A 15,154-nucleotide genomic window follows, 5' to 3' on the forward strand; every position below is an offset into this window, starting at 1 on the left:
GCCCTCCCATGTGAAATGCCAACCACACACAGGTCTCTGGGCAGGATGGGCTGACCCTGCAAACAAGGAGCTACTGGGCCTTGCTGCCTGCACGGGCCCTTTGCAAACTCAACAAAGATCAAAATGAGCCAAACATCACCTTTAAAAACACTGCGTTTTGAAGTTAAACTCACGTAACACACAATCGATGGTTCTAAAGTGAACGATTCAGTGCGTTCAGCGCACTCGGTGTTGGGCAACCACCACCTGGTTCAGAACTCTGTCCTCACCCCAAAAGGAGCCCCGTGCCCACGAGTAGCCCCTCCCCACTGTGTCGTTCTGCTTCACCATCCCCCACTAAGCATACTAGGTATTCTTCTGTGCCCCTGCTTCTTGCACTCAGCATGTTGTCCCCATGGTACGTCCACGGTGCAGTGGCCCAAACAAGAGGGGTGGGGGAGATGTCCCCCGAACGGCGCTCAGGGACCCAGGTCTCAGGGAGTGGGATGGTTTCACATCTGATTCTGATTTTTCACTTTCACACTTTGTTACTTCCTTAAAAACCAGGTTTGCAGAGACGTAGTTTTGCATGTAATAAAATTCGGCCATCTGAGGGTACGTCCGGAGTCCCGACACATGTGCAGCCACACCGCCCAGCAGCCACGGTCGCAGAAAGGAAGTGGCACGCTGCTGTGCCTCTGGCTCGTGGTTCCGTGACCGAAGACGTCGGCCGTCCTCCTGTGTGCTCATTTACCTTCTTGTTTTTCTGAACACTTCATTTGAAGTAACTTCAAACAGACCCATGTGTCTTTGTCTTAGGCTCCCCCAGCAACGTGCTACCCCTGCCCCGTCGCTGCATGTGCATTTAAGGACACGCATGACACGTGGTAAGTTACACGATCTTTCCCTGAACCACCCGATACTGCCTCCTACCCGGGGACAGGGACGTTCTTTTCTTTAAGAGAACTTTCCCTCCTGCACAGGATCCAGGCTGGGGTCCCGAATGCACCTTAGCACTGCTGTCCCTGCTCATGTGAAAGATTCCACAGCCTTGTATTTAAAGACCATTCTTCATTTGAGGTTTGTCTCGTGCTTCCTCCTGATTAACGCCAGCAAGGCGCCCCGAACGGCCTACTGTACAGGTGATGTCACGCCCCGCCCGGTGTGTGTCATCCACTGGGCCTTCCTCCCTGAGCCCATCTTCCCCACGATGGCGGCAGGGCCCTCCTCCACGGTGGAGCCGTTTACCCCCACGTCAGCACCCACTCCCAGGTGCCCGGCATCTCAGCGGCTCCCACTCACTCCCATCCCTAATAACGCAAGTGTTGAGAGTATCCTCACTAATCTGCCCCCCTCCTTACCCGGCCTCCCTCCAAGATCCTCACGTCGACCTGGTCCCAGGCCTCGAATCAGTTTCCCGAAATGTCCTCACAGAAACTTCAAACCCCGTGTGAATGAGCTCCGCACCCCCACAACCTGTGCAATGACTCAGCAGCCTCGGCCTCCCCCTCCTCCCTTCGTGGCAGAACCGCGTCCAAGCAGGGCAGCCACGTGCGTGCCTGGCGAGGACGGCAGCTCCCGCCAGCAGCCCTCCAGACAGCTGGGGCCAGGGAGACACCCGTGAGAGCCGTGGACGGTGGTTCCAGGGAGGCGCCCTGCCACGAGGGCAGACAACGGGAACCTGCTCCCCGCAGGCACCTCTGTAAGGAGGACGTGGGTCCGCACCCAACCACCAACCTCCGAGGCTGCCAGGCGCCGCTCCATGATAGGCAATCTCCTGGTGTTTCATGCTGTCAACGAGCTTTTTAAGCTCACAGATTAGAGCACTGTATGGGCCAGAAAGAACAGGGCTGGGGTGCGGTGTTGGGGGGGCAGGCGCTGGAAGCACCGGCTGTGTGGAGCGCCGTCTGGAGGAATGACCCTGCGTCCCCTGGAAGCAGTTTGCCCAGCACCTTCCTGCCGCCCCCTGGAGCTGGAGCTCCTCCCTGCCGGGACTCAGGAACTGCCTGGGGATGGCGCCGCGGTGCTGACCGTCCCAAGAACTGCCCAGGGTCCTGGGAGACGGGAGCGCCAAGGGCCTGCAATCCATTCCGTGGACTGGTTTCCAGGATTCTGGCGCTCACCAAAAACGCTGAGGTTACTGAGCCCACACCTGGGGCAGATGATGCGCTCTCCGTGACTCTGCGGTCGCCATCGAGGAGACAGCAGCAGGAGAGCACTTCGTGAGAAACGCGCATCCTCACCAGGACACCGAGAGGAACAGAGGAAGGAGTGCGGGCAGGCCAGCCAAGGTAAGTCAGGAGCGGCAAGCCCAGGTTGGCGGCCACACGGGGACCTGGCAACCCCACAGACACACGGTTTAGGACAGCGTCCCCTGGCAGATGGCCAAGGACGACCGGGAGCCTGCAGCTCTGCTGAGAACCGAACTTGAGGAAATGATCTAAGTAAGTCATCTGAGGATGCGGGGGCACAGCCCACACGCACACAGTCGGTGCGCGGCAGACACATGCTCGCCAAGCGCGACGGCCGGGCAGGGACCAGCCCGGGAACAGCCTGTCCCCCGCTGACCGGCCCAGCCTGGGGTGCAGCCTCTGCCACCCGCAGCTCCGAGCCCCCACCCCGACACAGGGGGCGTCTGCACTGCCTGGGGGGGCGGAAACAAGGACAGGGCGCGGCTGCACTTCTGGGACAGCACGGCACGGGGGAGGCGCTGACTTCACGTCTCTTAGCCGAGGAAGGAGCCCAACTGAGAGGCAAGAAGCCTCGTTTAACATTCTCGAGTGTGGGAGGGAGGGAGGCAAGAGCTGTCATCCGGTTTTAGCTGCCACCCCTGCCTGCTCTGAAAGCCTGCAAGGCGTGTCTCATGCGCATCCACTCAGGCGACCAGGGTGGCTGGGAAGCCCCTGGCGACGCCCGCTGGGAGGTCAGAGGCGCAGACCAAGGACTCTGGTGAGGCGCCAGGCAGCTCTGGGGTCACCCCTGGTGGTCCAGGAGGCCCTTACAGCAGTCTTGACACTCGGGACCCATGTTGGTACCCAGGGGCAGCCAGGGGCCTTGACTCTCTCCGTCTGGAGCCTGGAAGTCAACATCGAGGTGTTGCAGGGCTGGGCTCCCTCCAGAGGTCTGCGGGGACAGGCCGTGGCTGCCAGCGTCTCCCCAGCGTCTGCCTGTCTTCCCGTCACTCCTCCTGTCTGTGTGTCCTCCTCCTCTGTCTCCAACCTCCCTCTTTGTCTCTCATAAGGTCCTATTCGCAGGTGTCAGGCTCTGGCGAGGACACTGGAACCCTTTCCAAACCCCTGCAGCCCTTGGGACAGGGGCCTTTGACCGATTTCCTCAGTCGCCCAGCACAGGGCCCGGCCCTGAACCATCAGCAACCTACAGACGTCTGGGGACAGACCAACCAAGGCTCCCAGCCTCATCCTAAGGGTCCGGAATGGAGTTGCCGTGTGGCCGATGGGACTACCGAAGCCAGGCAGCACTGAGCGGAGCTGAGGCACGCGGCAGGTGCGGCAGCTCCACCGCCCGCCTCCAAGGTACAAGGGACTGGTGCTTGCTCCCCGCAGCAAATGCAACAAGGGTCTTCGTGTGTCAGAGCAACGCACTTGCTCAGCTACGATATCATCTCCGATATACGACCCCAAACGTCCCCAGCAAATGAACCACGAAGCCCAGAATATGGCCCGCGTTCGGGAGGGGAGGCAGGGAGAGGGCAGGCCAGCTGTGCCGGGGCTATGCCGATGGGCACACTCGGGGGAGGATGTGCAAGTGGAGAGGCCCTTCCACACACAGCGCCAGCTGCTGACGGGCAAGACACCCCGAGAACTGCAGGCAGGAACCCGTCCAGCAGCCGTGCACCCAAGGGCTCCCACAAAGACCCTGCTGGCAGGGGCTCAGTGGGGAAAACTCCCAGAAGCCATGTTCACGGCAGCACCAACCGCACCTCCACCCACGGGCAGCTCTGCGTGGCTGAACTCCCCGAGAGGCAGGTGCCTGGCAAAAGCAAACTAGAAAAGTCAAAGGCAGCAGGACACAGCGCGGGCAGATAGGAGGAAGGCCCCCCTGGCCGCGCGCACACTCCTCCCCACCCCCTCCAGAGCACCCCGCAGCTGGAAAGCAGAGAGGGAGGGAACGGGCGGGCTCTGGGGCAGGGGTCGGGCTCCACCTCGAGCGAGTCACGTCCCCATGCAGCCTCCGCATCCCCGTCTGTAAAATGAGCTTCTGGAGAGTTAAACCGGCCCAAGCGTGCTCAGACACGGCAGCCGGGATGACAAGGACCTAACGGTCTGCCACGAGCCACAGCTGTGTTCAGGTCTCGCACACAAACACACAAAAAGGCAACGCGGCCACGAGGAAGTCAAAGTCACCTCTACCAACTGAAGCCCCTCCAAGACGAGCTACCCGATCACCAGAGCCCCATTTCCACGACAGTAATGGAAAGTACGTGGGTGATAACCCTGACAGACGCCAGGCAGCGGCTGGGAGCCCTCAAAGCACCAGTGAGCTCTCGGCCGGCCCGTCCAGGCAGGGATGCGGGTTCACACATCCTGGAGGTGGCATCAAGGCACACTGCTTTCCAGATGTGCTCCTCATGGGAGCAAAACGACCACGTGCCCCTGGGACTCCCTCTAGGGCGCTGCTTGGGAGCCACTACCGCCCCCGCTGTCCACAGGCAGCAGCACCCCGGATCTCAGATCTCACAGCCCCACCGGCACAGGATGAGCTGCCAGCTGCTGGGAGGCTGGGGGTGGAGAGGAGACCCTGACTCTACCTCCCACAACCCTGTGCAGCACAAATAAGGCCATGACCATGAAGGCATTTTGCAAATGGGAGGAGCCTGTGATACGACCGGCCGATGGGCCGGAGCGTGGGGAATGGTTCAGGTGTACTGGGAGACAGGGAGGCAGGGCATGATGGGAAGAGGCGCTGAGCCCTAGGATGACAACTGTCACACTCCCATGGAGAGAAGCAGGAACCTCGGAAGGGCAGGGAGGTGCAAAGCAAGGTTTAGAACAAGAGCGGGGTGGACTTGGCCTGTGCCCCGCGACCTGGTGTCTTCATCACACAGAGGGTCCCGTGAGCGCTCCCCAGCATCCCCGCATGACAGACCCGTCTTGCGCCACAGCCCTCCGGTCAGCACAGACCGGCTGGCCCAATGGTCCCTATCCCGCGAACATGAAACTGAAAGAAACATTTTTCCTTCCTTCCGGGCACATGTGAAGAATGGGTCTGTGTAAAATCCTGAGGTTTTTTCCAGAGACCTGGTCTGTTCCTGCTGACCTGCACCGTCTCACCAGACCCTGGTTGGGCACCCTCTGCCAGAGGAGGGGGATGGAGCCACTGAAGACACCAGGAACGGGAGCAGTGCAGCACTTTGCTCGGCTTCTGCAGCCCCACGGAGCCCAACCAGCTGAGATCCCCTCTGTCAAATAAGCCGGTCCGTTTGAATCTGTTAACTCTGCATCCTCCAGCAGGACATCCGTGAAACTCAACCTGCCCTTCAATTTTCCACTCATTTGGTTCTGCCTCAGATGTAACCAGGACGCTGGTAAGTGGAAGCCTCTGGGACTGAGAGGAACATCCCAGCAAGCACAGCCGCGCTCTGCGGATGACCCTGCAGGAGCTCCCCTGTGGTCACCGCATGCGGTCACCATGTGGGCATAAGGACGGAGGACCATGAGTTTCATGTTGGTATTCGCTCTGCTTCAGAGAACCAACTGGTGGGACCCCAAGGGGCCAAGGCCAGCAAAGGTGCCCCCTGAGCTGTGCCCAAGACAGCAGGAATCCACGCCCCCGCGGCTGGAGGATAAGCCTCACGGCGGGTGTGACCCCCACCCCCTCCCGGAGCTCCGACGCCCACACTCACCAGGACGCACTTGCCAGGCTCCAGGCTCCAGAGAGAGCTCTCAGTGTTGACCTTGTGCGTGAACTTCCCTTCCATGAGGACATGCTCCGTCTCCTCCTCCAGCACAGCCACCCGGATGGAGCTGCTGCTCAGGGCCACCGAGACCTGGAACCGAGCAGAAGGGAGTCACTCTCTGCTGGGAAGGTGGCGCCCAGCATGCTCCCAAGCAGGACCTGGCTGCAGACCATGGGAGAGCAAGATGCAAGGCCAGCCTGGGGGTCCGCAGACATTCTGGATGAAGAGAATCCTACCGACCCAGTGACCCTGGAGGCAGCCCGCACACCGCCGTCTCCTTCAAGTAAACATACTGGAAGTTCTGTTTCAATGTGCGTAATGATGATGCAGGGAAAACTACTCGTTTTCCACGGAAATCCCTTTCCAGTAAGAGAGACCAATGCCCATGGCAGAAGGGTCTCATGGCCGGCGCAGGTGGGGTGTACCTCCCAGCCCCATCTTGCTGTGGGGCCTTGTCAGCAGCACAGCTCCAGAGGATGCCCGAGAGGGCCGAGCCCCCACGCCCCCCACGCTCTGCCTCCGTCCGCGAGCCGTTGTGCCTTCACCGGGGACAGTGAGGCTGGCTCCTCTGTTCCCGAAAAACCCAGCCTCTCAGCTCACCATTCTCTCCCTGGGGACTCTTGTCCTGGACAGTCTCTCCCCTCTCCCCACTCTCCTGCGCCTGTCTCCACAACCACACTGGGACCTGCTGGGACCCTGGCCTGCAGTGTCCAAAGCTTGTGAACCCCTGGAGGTTCGTCAGATCAGTAACTGGAAGAGGAAAGCACACAGAAGTCCTGTCTCTATTCCATTTCAATTATTCAACTCTAAAATGTGTGTCTATACTGCAAAATCTTTGTATGACCGCATCTGTATAATGTGTGCATTAAATGAACAGACACAGGAGGGGAGAACTCAGGCCGAAGGGTGGGGCTCCATCTGCTTTTGTTTGGAGACGACCCTCCCACGTGGCTTGGTAAGTGCTCATTAAACACTCATAAAGCATTGAACAGAAACTCTCAACGTCGGAGAATATTCGAGCTCAGCTCCTATAACCTAATTGTATTGTAAATCCCCTCAAGCTAAAGATGGGTAGAGGAAGGGATGCTGTTCCAGATCCCCCACCATCAGGCGGCTCTCAGGCAAGAGGGGAAGAATTCCGGAACTGCGCCAGGAGCAGGGGGACGGGGACGAAAGCGCTGATACAGAGCAGAGTGACCCACGGCCCACACTGTGCCCACACGCAGGGGCTGCGGCGTCCTGTGCACACAGCCGCCCCTGCACCCAACCTCTGGGGGTGTCCTGTTCACTCGGCCAGCTCCACAAAGACAAAGGCACAACCCGGGTCTACTCAGCATCCAGTGGCCAACTCAGCAGCGGCCTTGGCACGCTTCCAGATGGTGTCCCTGACCATGAACTTGGATGTGAGGCAGAGGCGCCCCAGGAGCAAGCTCACTTTAATAAAATCCTCCCAGCCAACTTTACATAACATGATAATTTCCAAATTTGGGCAAGCCTCTCACACTGCGAGGCCAGCACAACAGGGGATGAGCCAAAGCACCGAAGGGGACCCAGATAGGAGATGCTTCCAGTTCAAGATGTCACCCTGGGAAGGGTGATCGTGTCCCAGACTCTGTGACCCACAGAAACGACAGGAACAAATAAAGAGAAAAACCCCAGACAGTGTAAGGGAGGGAGGAGGAGGAGGAATCAGGAGACAAAGGAGAAGAGTGCGGGGACAGACCCTACAGAGCAGGGATGAGTGAGTGGTCTGCTGGTCTGCCTCTGGGAGCCTCAGGTGCATGGGGCTTCCGGCTGGCAGTCAGCAGGTAGGGAGGGTGGGAGCAGAGCGGCTCAGAGTCATCCCTGGGACAGCTGTGGAAGCCCCGTCAGAAGGGACGGGACCCGCTGTGGGACAGACCGATGGGGAGGCAGTGCTCCAGAGACACTGACCAGCAGTCTGGGGGAGCGTGTGGGTGGCCGGCCCCATGTGCTGTACATAAGGCTGGCCGGTCGACCCTCAGCTCTCAGCAACGGAAGAGGGACAGGCCTCAGACACTCAGTACAGAGAACCAGCAACACCGTCCCCTACTCAAAGAATAGGGAAAATACGTTTTTTAATTAAAAAAAAAAAAAAAACTAACAGGGAATTAACAATGGCATCCTTAAACCAGCAGCATGAAAAAACAAAAAGAGTACAGAGCGAATGGGAAAAAAGGCAATTCTAAAATATTACCAGTATATATCCTCAGAGAGGTGTGAGAGGTTTGACTATGGAACCAAATGAAATATGAAAATAAAACAATCACACACATACACAACTTAGAATGAAACACACAAAACTTAAACAGAATCTGCAACACTGCAACAGAAAGACTGAACAACAGTCAAAAAACATCGAAGTAGAGACAAAGACCAATCCAGGAGGCGAGGGCGGCGTGCCGGAAACCATCCCTTCGGACAAAACCCCACCAAAGAGCTGCTCAGAAGGAGTAAAACATAACACACACAAACTCATGGACTTGTAACACTAAGAATTCAAAATAAGGCCCCCCAAATTCCAAAGACCAGAGAGAAAAGTTTACTCACAAAGAACCTGAATGGAAGAGATCTCTACAAACAGTAACACCAGACATAAGACGACAGGGAGGCAATGCCTTCAATCTTCTAAGGGGAGAATTTTTTTAAAGTTAGATTTCCATACATACCCAAACCTGAAACAAGGGAAAGTTTAAAATAACTACATTTTAAGACATTCAAGAATCCTGTGTTTACAACATACCTTGAGAAAGTTCCTTGAGGCTACAGCCCAGCAAAATGAGGGGAAAAAACCAAACCAGAGGAAGATCTGGGGGAAGGAAGCCAAAGGCACAAACGTCCAGTAGGAAGGTCAGTGGGGCCTGGACCTCCTGCACAGCACGGTGACCACAGTTCAAAACACAGTACTGGGCAAGCGGAAGCTGCTAAGAGAGTAGAACTCCAACACTCTATCACACACGCAGACACGAAACTTTACGTACGGTGACAAATGAAACTAATCCTACCATGGTGACCACTGTGCAATACAGACGTCAAAGCCGTATGTTATACCCCCGAAGCTAATACAGTGTTCTATGTCAATTGTATCTTGATAAAACAGGCAGGCGGGACGGAAGAGGAAGATCTAAAAGGGATCCAAAACACTCAATTTAATGTAGAACCGTGAAAGAGCGCTCCAGGATGGAGATGTACAGCAGAAGTGAAACATAATTGGTCCAGGCTGCAATCAGAGATGAGAAGACTTCAGGAAAAGTGATTTCTAGGCAATACACTGTACTAGTGAGTCTGGGTGATTTGGACATGATGATGAAAGGATACTTTTTACAAATTAAAAAGAAAGCAAGAAACAGCAGGAAAACAAAAAGCTACAAAAGAAATTTCTGACCTGAAAGTGAAAATAGTACAGTAACACCTCCAAAAAAGCAACATGAATACTGGCAAAAACTGTCAATATGTGTTTTCTTCTGAACTCTGGAAAGTAACCAAAGGTTTGCAGGAACCCAGAGAGCATTTATTCAAGAAAAACAAGCTTTATGACATTTTAGCTTACCCTAGATCAACTCTCACTCTCTAGCCCCTTGGTAATCCACATTCCCAGTACAGCCCGGCAGCCATCAGAGGACGCACAAAGGAGCTGGAGCACCTTCAAAACTTCATTCCCAAAGAACTCTGACTACTTGACCTGTAGGATGGTTCCCTAGAAGACCCCACTTGTTATGCTGTTTTTAAATGGACTCAGAAAAAAGCCTCTTCCCCAAGGAGTGTTTGTTAAAAACAATTAGACCAAGTATTTTAACTTCATAACTGACTGAAATAGTGGAAAACAGCTGAGGCAAACAAAAGGAAAAGTTGTGGAATATAATATCCATGGAGGTTTTGAAAACTTGGACACATGAATGTGCAGGCTATGTGCAGGCTTAGAAAAAATCCTTCAGTGAGGCCCTAACCTCTCACCACTGGCCGACTTTGATACTCTGCATGAATAAGTGGAGGGTAAGGGAGAATTTTCAACTGCTAGGCTACGTGTTAAAGGCAGGCCCTAATACACACATGGAGTCCCTTGGGAGAGAAATTCACCGGTTCTAGGTATTTAAAAAAGTCTGTCCAATCATTTGCTGATTGCTAAGTTCACCAAGCAGAGACTTCACTGGCCACATACAATAAAGAATACAGACTTTAGAAAATTAGCTCAGGAAAGGCATCCAACAAAGAAGAACATCCTACATCAAGTACCAACAGCATCAAAACATGAGGAAAAGGGAGAATCTCAGTTCCAGAGTTGCCACATTGTTATTTAAAATGCCTAATTTTCAACAAAAAATTAAGACTCACTAAAACAAGAAAAGACAGCCCATACACACGGAACAAAAGCAAACAAAATGTGTCCCTGAGGAAGTCTAGACGTGGACTTAGTAAAAATTCTATAAATCAGCTACTGTAAACATACTCAAAAGGCTGAAGAAAACCATGTGTAAATAACTAAAAGTATGAGAATAATATCTCATGAAGAATATCAATAAAGCAATACACATTACTTTTTTAAAAAACCAAATACAGGGGCGCCTGGGTGGCACAGCGGTTAAGCGTCTGCCTTCGGCTCAGGGCGTGATCCCGGCGTTATGGGATCGAGCCCCACATCAGGCTCCTCTGCTATGAGCCTGCTTCTTCCTCTCCCACTCCCCCCTGCTTGTGTTCCCTCTCTCGCTGGCTGTCTCTATCTCTGTCAAATAAATAAATAAAATCTTTAAAAAAAAAATAAATAAAAAAAATAAATAAAAAAAAATAAAAAACCAAATACAAATTTTGAAATTTAAAAGTAACTGGGGAAAAAAACAAGCAGAAAATCTACAAGAGGGTCTCAAAAGCAAATCACAGCAGTTAGAAGAATCAGAAAATCTGAAGACAGGACAAATGAGATTACTCTGAGAAACAGAAAGAATGAACAGAGCCTCAGAGACCTGAGGGACACCACTAAGCACACCACAACGGGCACAATGGAGCCACAGATGGAGAGGAAAGAGAAAGAGGGTAGAAAGAATATATGAAAGAAATGACAGAAAACACACACTCATGAAGCTCAATGAATGCCACGTAGGATAAATTCGAAGAGATCAAGACCTAGATGCAACAAAATCAAACTGTCAAAAAAGCCAAAGACAAAGAAAGAATCTTGAAAGTAGGATGAAAAGCAACTTCTCACACAGGAGGGCTCCTCAACAGGAATAATAGCTGATTTGAGGAATAAAAGCTGATTTGTCAGGAGAAACCATGTAGGCTAGGACACCTGCGGGTTCAGCCAGTTAAGCGTCTGCCTTCAGCTCAGGTCATGATCCCAGGGTCCTGGGATGGAGCCCTACATTGGGCTCCCTGCTCGGCTGGGAGCCTGCTTCTCCCTCTCCATGTCCCCCTACCCCCCGCACTGCTCCCCATTCATGCACACGTGCTCATGCACTCACTCCCTCTCTAATAAATAAATAAAATCTTTAAAAAAAAAAGAAAGAAACCAACCAACCACGCAGGCTAGAAAGCAGTGGGAGGGAGTATTCAAAGGGTGAAGGGAAGAGGTGTCAACAAAGAAGTCTTTATCAGGCAACACTATCCTTAAAAGATGAAGGAAAAATTAAGACATTCACAGATTTAAAAAACAAACAAACAAAAAAACAACAAAACCCTGAGAGAATTCATCCCTACTACACCTATCTTTTCTTACACAAACCCTGCAAGAAACCAGAGAGAGTTCTTCAGGTTGAAATGAAAGAATACTAGATAGTAACTTGAATCCACGTGAAGAAAGAGAGAGTGCCTGTAAAGATAAATATAAAAGACTGTGTTTAAGTGTACCTTTTGTCGACTCTCTTTCTCTCCTATTTAATTTAAAACAACGGCACCAGAAAGGAGCAGAGAAGTTATCATATAAAAGCCAATTCCGGGTACACATTAAAATTAAGTCGTATTGACCTGAAACAGATTGTAATCCCAGAAAAAACACTACGACAATAACCCAAAAAATATAGTTAAAAAAAAAAAAGAGGAAAGAATTGAAATTCTACACTAGAGGGGTGCCTGGGTGGCTCAATCGGTTAAGTGCCCAACTCTTGATTTCAGCCCACATCATGATCTCAGGGTCATGGGATCAAGCCCCACTTGGGCTCCACACTCAGCAGGGATTCTGCTTGAGATTCTCTCTCCCCCTCTGCCCATTCCTGGCATGCTCTCTCTCACTTGAAAAAAAATCTTAAATAATAATAAAATAAAAAATAAAATACTACACTAGAAAATTTCTATTTAACATAAAAGAAAGCAGTCATGGAGAAAAAAAGAAAAAAATTTCAAAACTTACTACAAAGATACAACAATCAAAACAGTACTGTGGTACTGGCATAAGGATGGACATACAGATCAATGGAACAGAATTTAAAATTCAGTAATAAACCCATAAATTTACAGTCAACTGATTTTAAACAAGGATGGCAAGGCAATTCAATGAGGGAAAGAACAGTCTTTTCGATAAATGGGTCTATGACAAATGGATAGACACATGCAAAAGAATGAAGTTAGACAACTCCTTCATACCTTACCCAAAAATTAACTCAAAATGGATCAAAAACCTGTAAGATCTAAAACAAAAGAAAACAAAAATGTAAATATCCATGTCCCTGGATTAGGTAATGGTTTCTTAGATATGCACGAGCAACCAAAAATAAATGAATAAATAAACTCTAGACCCTATCAAAACTAAAGACTCTTGTGCTTCAAAAAACACCATCTCTTAAGAGAGTAAAAAGAGGGGCGCCTGGGTGGCTCAGTCAGTGAAGCGTCTGCTTTCAGCTCAGGTCCTGATCTCAGGGTCCTGGGATCGAGTCCCGCATCACCCCACTTCGGGCTCCCTGCTCAGCAGGGAGTCTGCTTCTCCCTCTGCCTCTGCCCCTGCCCCCTACTTGTGCATGCTCTCTCCCACTCTCTAATAAATAAATAAGTAAATAAATAAAATCCTTAAAAAAATTAAGTAAAAAGTCATCTCATGGAAAGGGAGAAAATACTTGCAAATTATCTGACAAGGGTACAGTATTTACACTTAGAACTCTTACAATTCAACAATGAAAAGACAAACCAATTTTTAAAAAGTCAAAGGACTTGAACAGACCAATTTTTTTTTTTTAAAGATTTATTTATGGGACACCTGGGTGGCTCAGTCGGTGAAGCAGCTGCATTTGGCTCAGGTCATGATCCTGGAGTCCCAGGATCAGGTCCCACATCAGGCTTCCTGCTCAGCAGAGCCTGCTTCTCCCTCTGCCCTTCACCCCGCCTATCTGCTCTCTCTCTCTCTCAAATAAATAAAATTTTTTAAAAAATAATAAATATAAATAAAGAGATCTGTTTTAGAGAAAGAGTGTAAGAAAGTATGCATGTGTGAGTGGAGGGGTAGAGCAAGGGAGAAAGAATCTCAAGCAGACTCCCCACTGAGTGTAAAGCCTGACCCAGGGCTTGATCCCAAAATTCTGAGATCATGACCTGAGCCGAAACCATGAGTGAGACATTTAACTGACTAAGCCACGCAGGAGCCCCCAAAATAAAATTCATTAAAGGGCACTGTTTTATTGTCTATAATAGCAGAAGACTGGAAACAACCTCAGTGCTAATTACCAGAGGACTTGCTTAGTAACCAGCTTGCTGCAGGAAGGGACAAAGGCAGACGGGAGCCTTGGGTGTGAGGGGGTGTGGGCTCAGGGCACCTGCATGTTCAGGGTTCTGGCAGCCTGAGCAGGCACACTGGAGGCACAGGGGACAACACGGCAGCCAGCGCCAGAGACCAGAGACGTCCTGGCATGGCCAACACTGGGAATGGGTGCGGGAACATGTCCTCGTGCTAAGGGCGGGCGGCAGTGTGTGACAGTACAGGCTCGTAGTCTGTCCCAGCAGCTAATACGTGACGCTGGGGGCGGGGCAGGGGCTGGGAAAGGACAAGAGGACAGAGGCAGGAGACACACTTCCCGCCATCGGTGTTTACACTCCTGAAGAGACAAACATCCTGAGCGTTCGAACACTGTACGAAGCGAACATGGAGCCGACGAGCCTTCTCTGTTACTGAAGTTGACTCCCTAAAGCTCCTTCTGACATTCGTTCTAAATGCCTTCTAAGAAGGGAACTCCATGGTATGGAGCTTTCAGACAAACTCCCATCAGTTGCATCGAGCTCGGGGGCAAAGCACTGCTGTACAAGACAGGCTTGGAAGCCTTGGTGCTGTTCTGGAAGGTTCCCGTGGTGGAGACACAGACGGCGTGAGGCATGGCCGTGAGCCCACCAGCCAGCAGGACTCCCTCCGTTAGCAAAGAACACCCCCAACTCCAGCAGGAAGCAGCGCAGCACGGAGGAAGAAACGTGCCTGTCGCTCAGCGTACCCAGCCGAGCCCCTGCAGCAACACCATGACTCCCTCCACCAGGAGGCAGCCAGCTCACCGGCTGGCCCGGTCCTGTCTCTGCTCCGCCACTGCCCTACCACACCGTCTGCGGCCTTGGCACCTGCGGAACCACCAGCTGAAACTCCGAATCGCCGGAGGTCGATGTCCCAGCATGGAAGTGCTACGGTTCAGTGAAACGCCAGGCCCCTGAGCAGCCCCGGCGGACGCACCAACACCTCTGTCGTGAGCGCGCCGCCCCTTCTGCCTGCTCAGCGCCGCACTGAGGACAGGAAGGGGAACCTGGCTGCTGTCCTCCCTTGGCAGCGTGCACGGAGCAAAGAGCTACTACCCCCGTTTCCCTCACACACGAGACCAAAGGTTCACTGCGAGTTCGTCTATGGAGTCGCCCGCAAAATGATACACCGCAAAAAGGCTGCGTGAAGCATGACGCACATGCTCTCTTTTCGGTCCTCCGAGACACCGAAGGGGCAAGTTCGCCTCTGCAAAAATCAGCTCGGAGAGGCGGGGGGGGGCGCACACACACCCACAACTGTGANTTCAGCCCGCAGCCCCGCCCACAGCCGCCCCTCCCCCGCCACCCCCGCTGCGCGCACACACACCCACAACTGTGACTCCATCAGCGAGCCGCCGCGACCACAGCCACCATCATGCTGACATCTGACAGGTGCCACAGACAAAACCCAAAAATAAACACCGCTGACAGGTAGCTGTGACAGGCACCTCAGGGAAGAGCTGGAAGGCAGCCAGTCCAGAAAGAATGAGGCAACTCTGAGGAAAAAACCCCCAGGCCAGCAAAAGCCAAGACACGGGGGGGGGGGGG

General features: G+C 52.5%; 1 protein-coding gene across 1 annotated transcript in view; it reads right to left on the reverse strand.

Moving 5' to 3' along the window:
• NUDCD3 (NudC domain containing 3) overlaps positions 1-15,154 on the reverse strand; it is a 58,277-nt gene that overhangs the window by 5,032 nt on the left and 38,091 nt on the right. Inside the window, exon 4 of the mRNA XM_034664956.1 lies at positions 5,843-5,986. Within this exon, the coding sequence (XP_034520847.1) occupies positions 5,843-5,986 (144 nt within the window). The remainder of the gene's footprint in view (positions 1-5,842; positions 5,987-15,154) is intronic.

Source organism: Ailuropoda melanoleuca, chromosome 1 (assembly GCF_002007445.2).
Source record: "Ailuropoda melanoleuca isolate Jingjing chromosome 1, ASM200744v2, whole genome shotgun sequence".
NCBI classification, from domain to species: domain Eukaryota; kingdom Metazoa; phylum Chordata; class Mammalia; order Carnivora; family Ursidae; genus Ailuropoda; species Ailuropoda melanoleuca.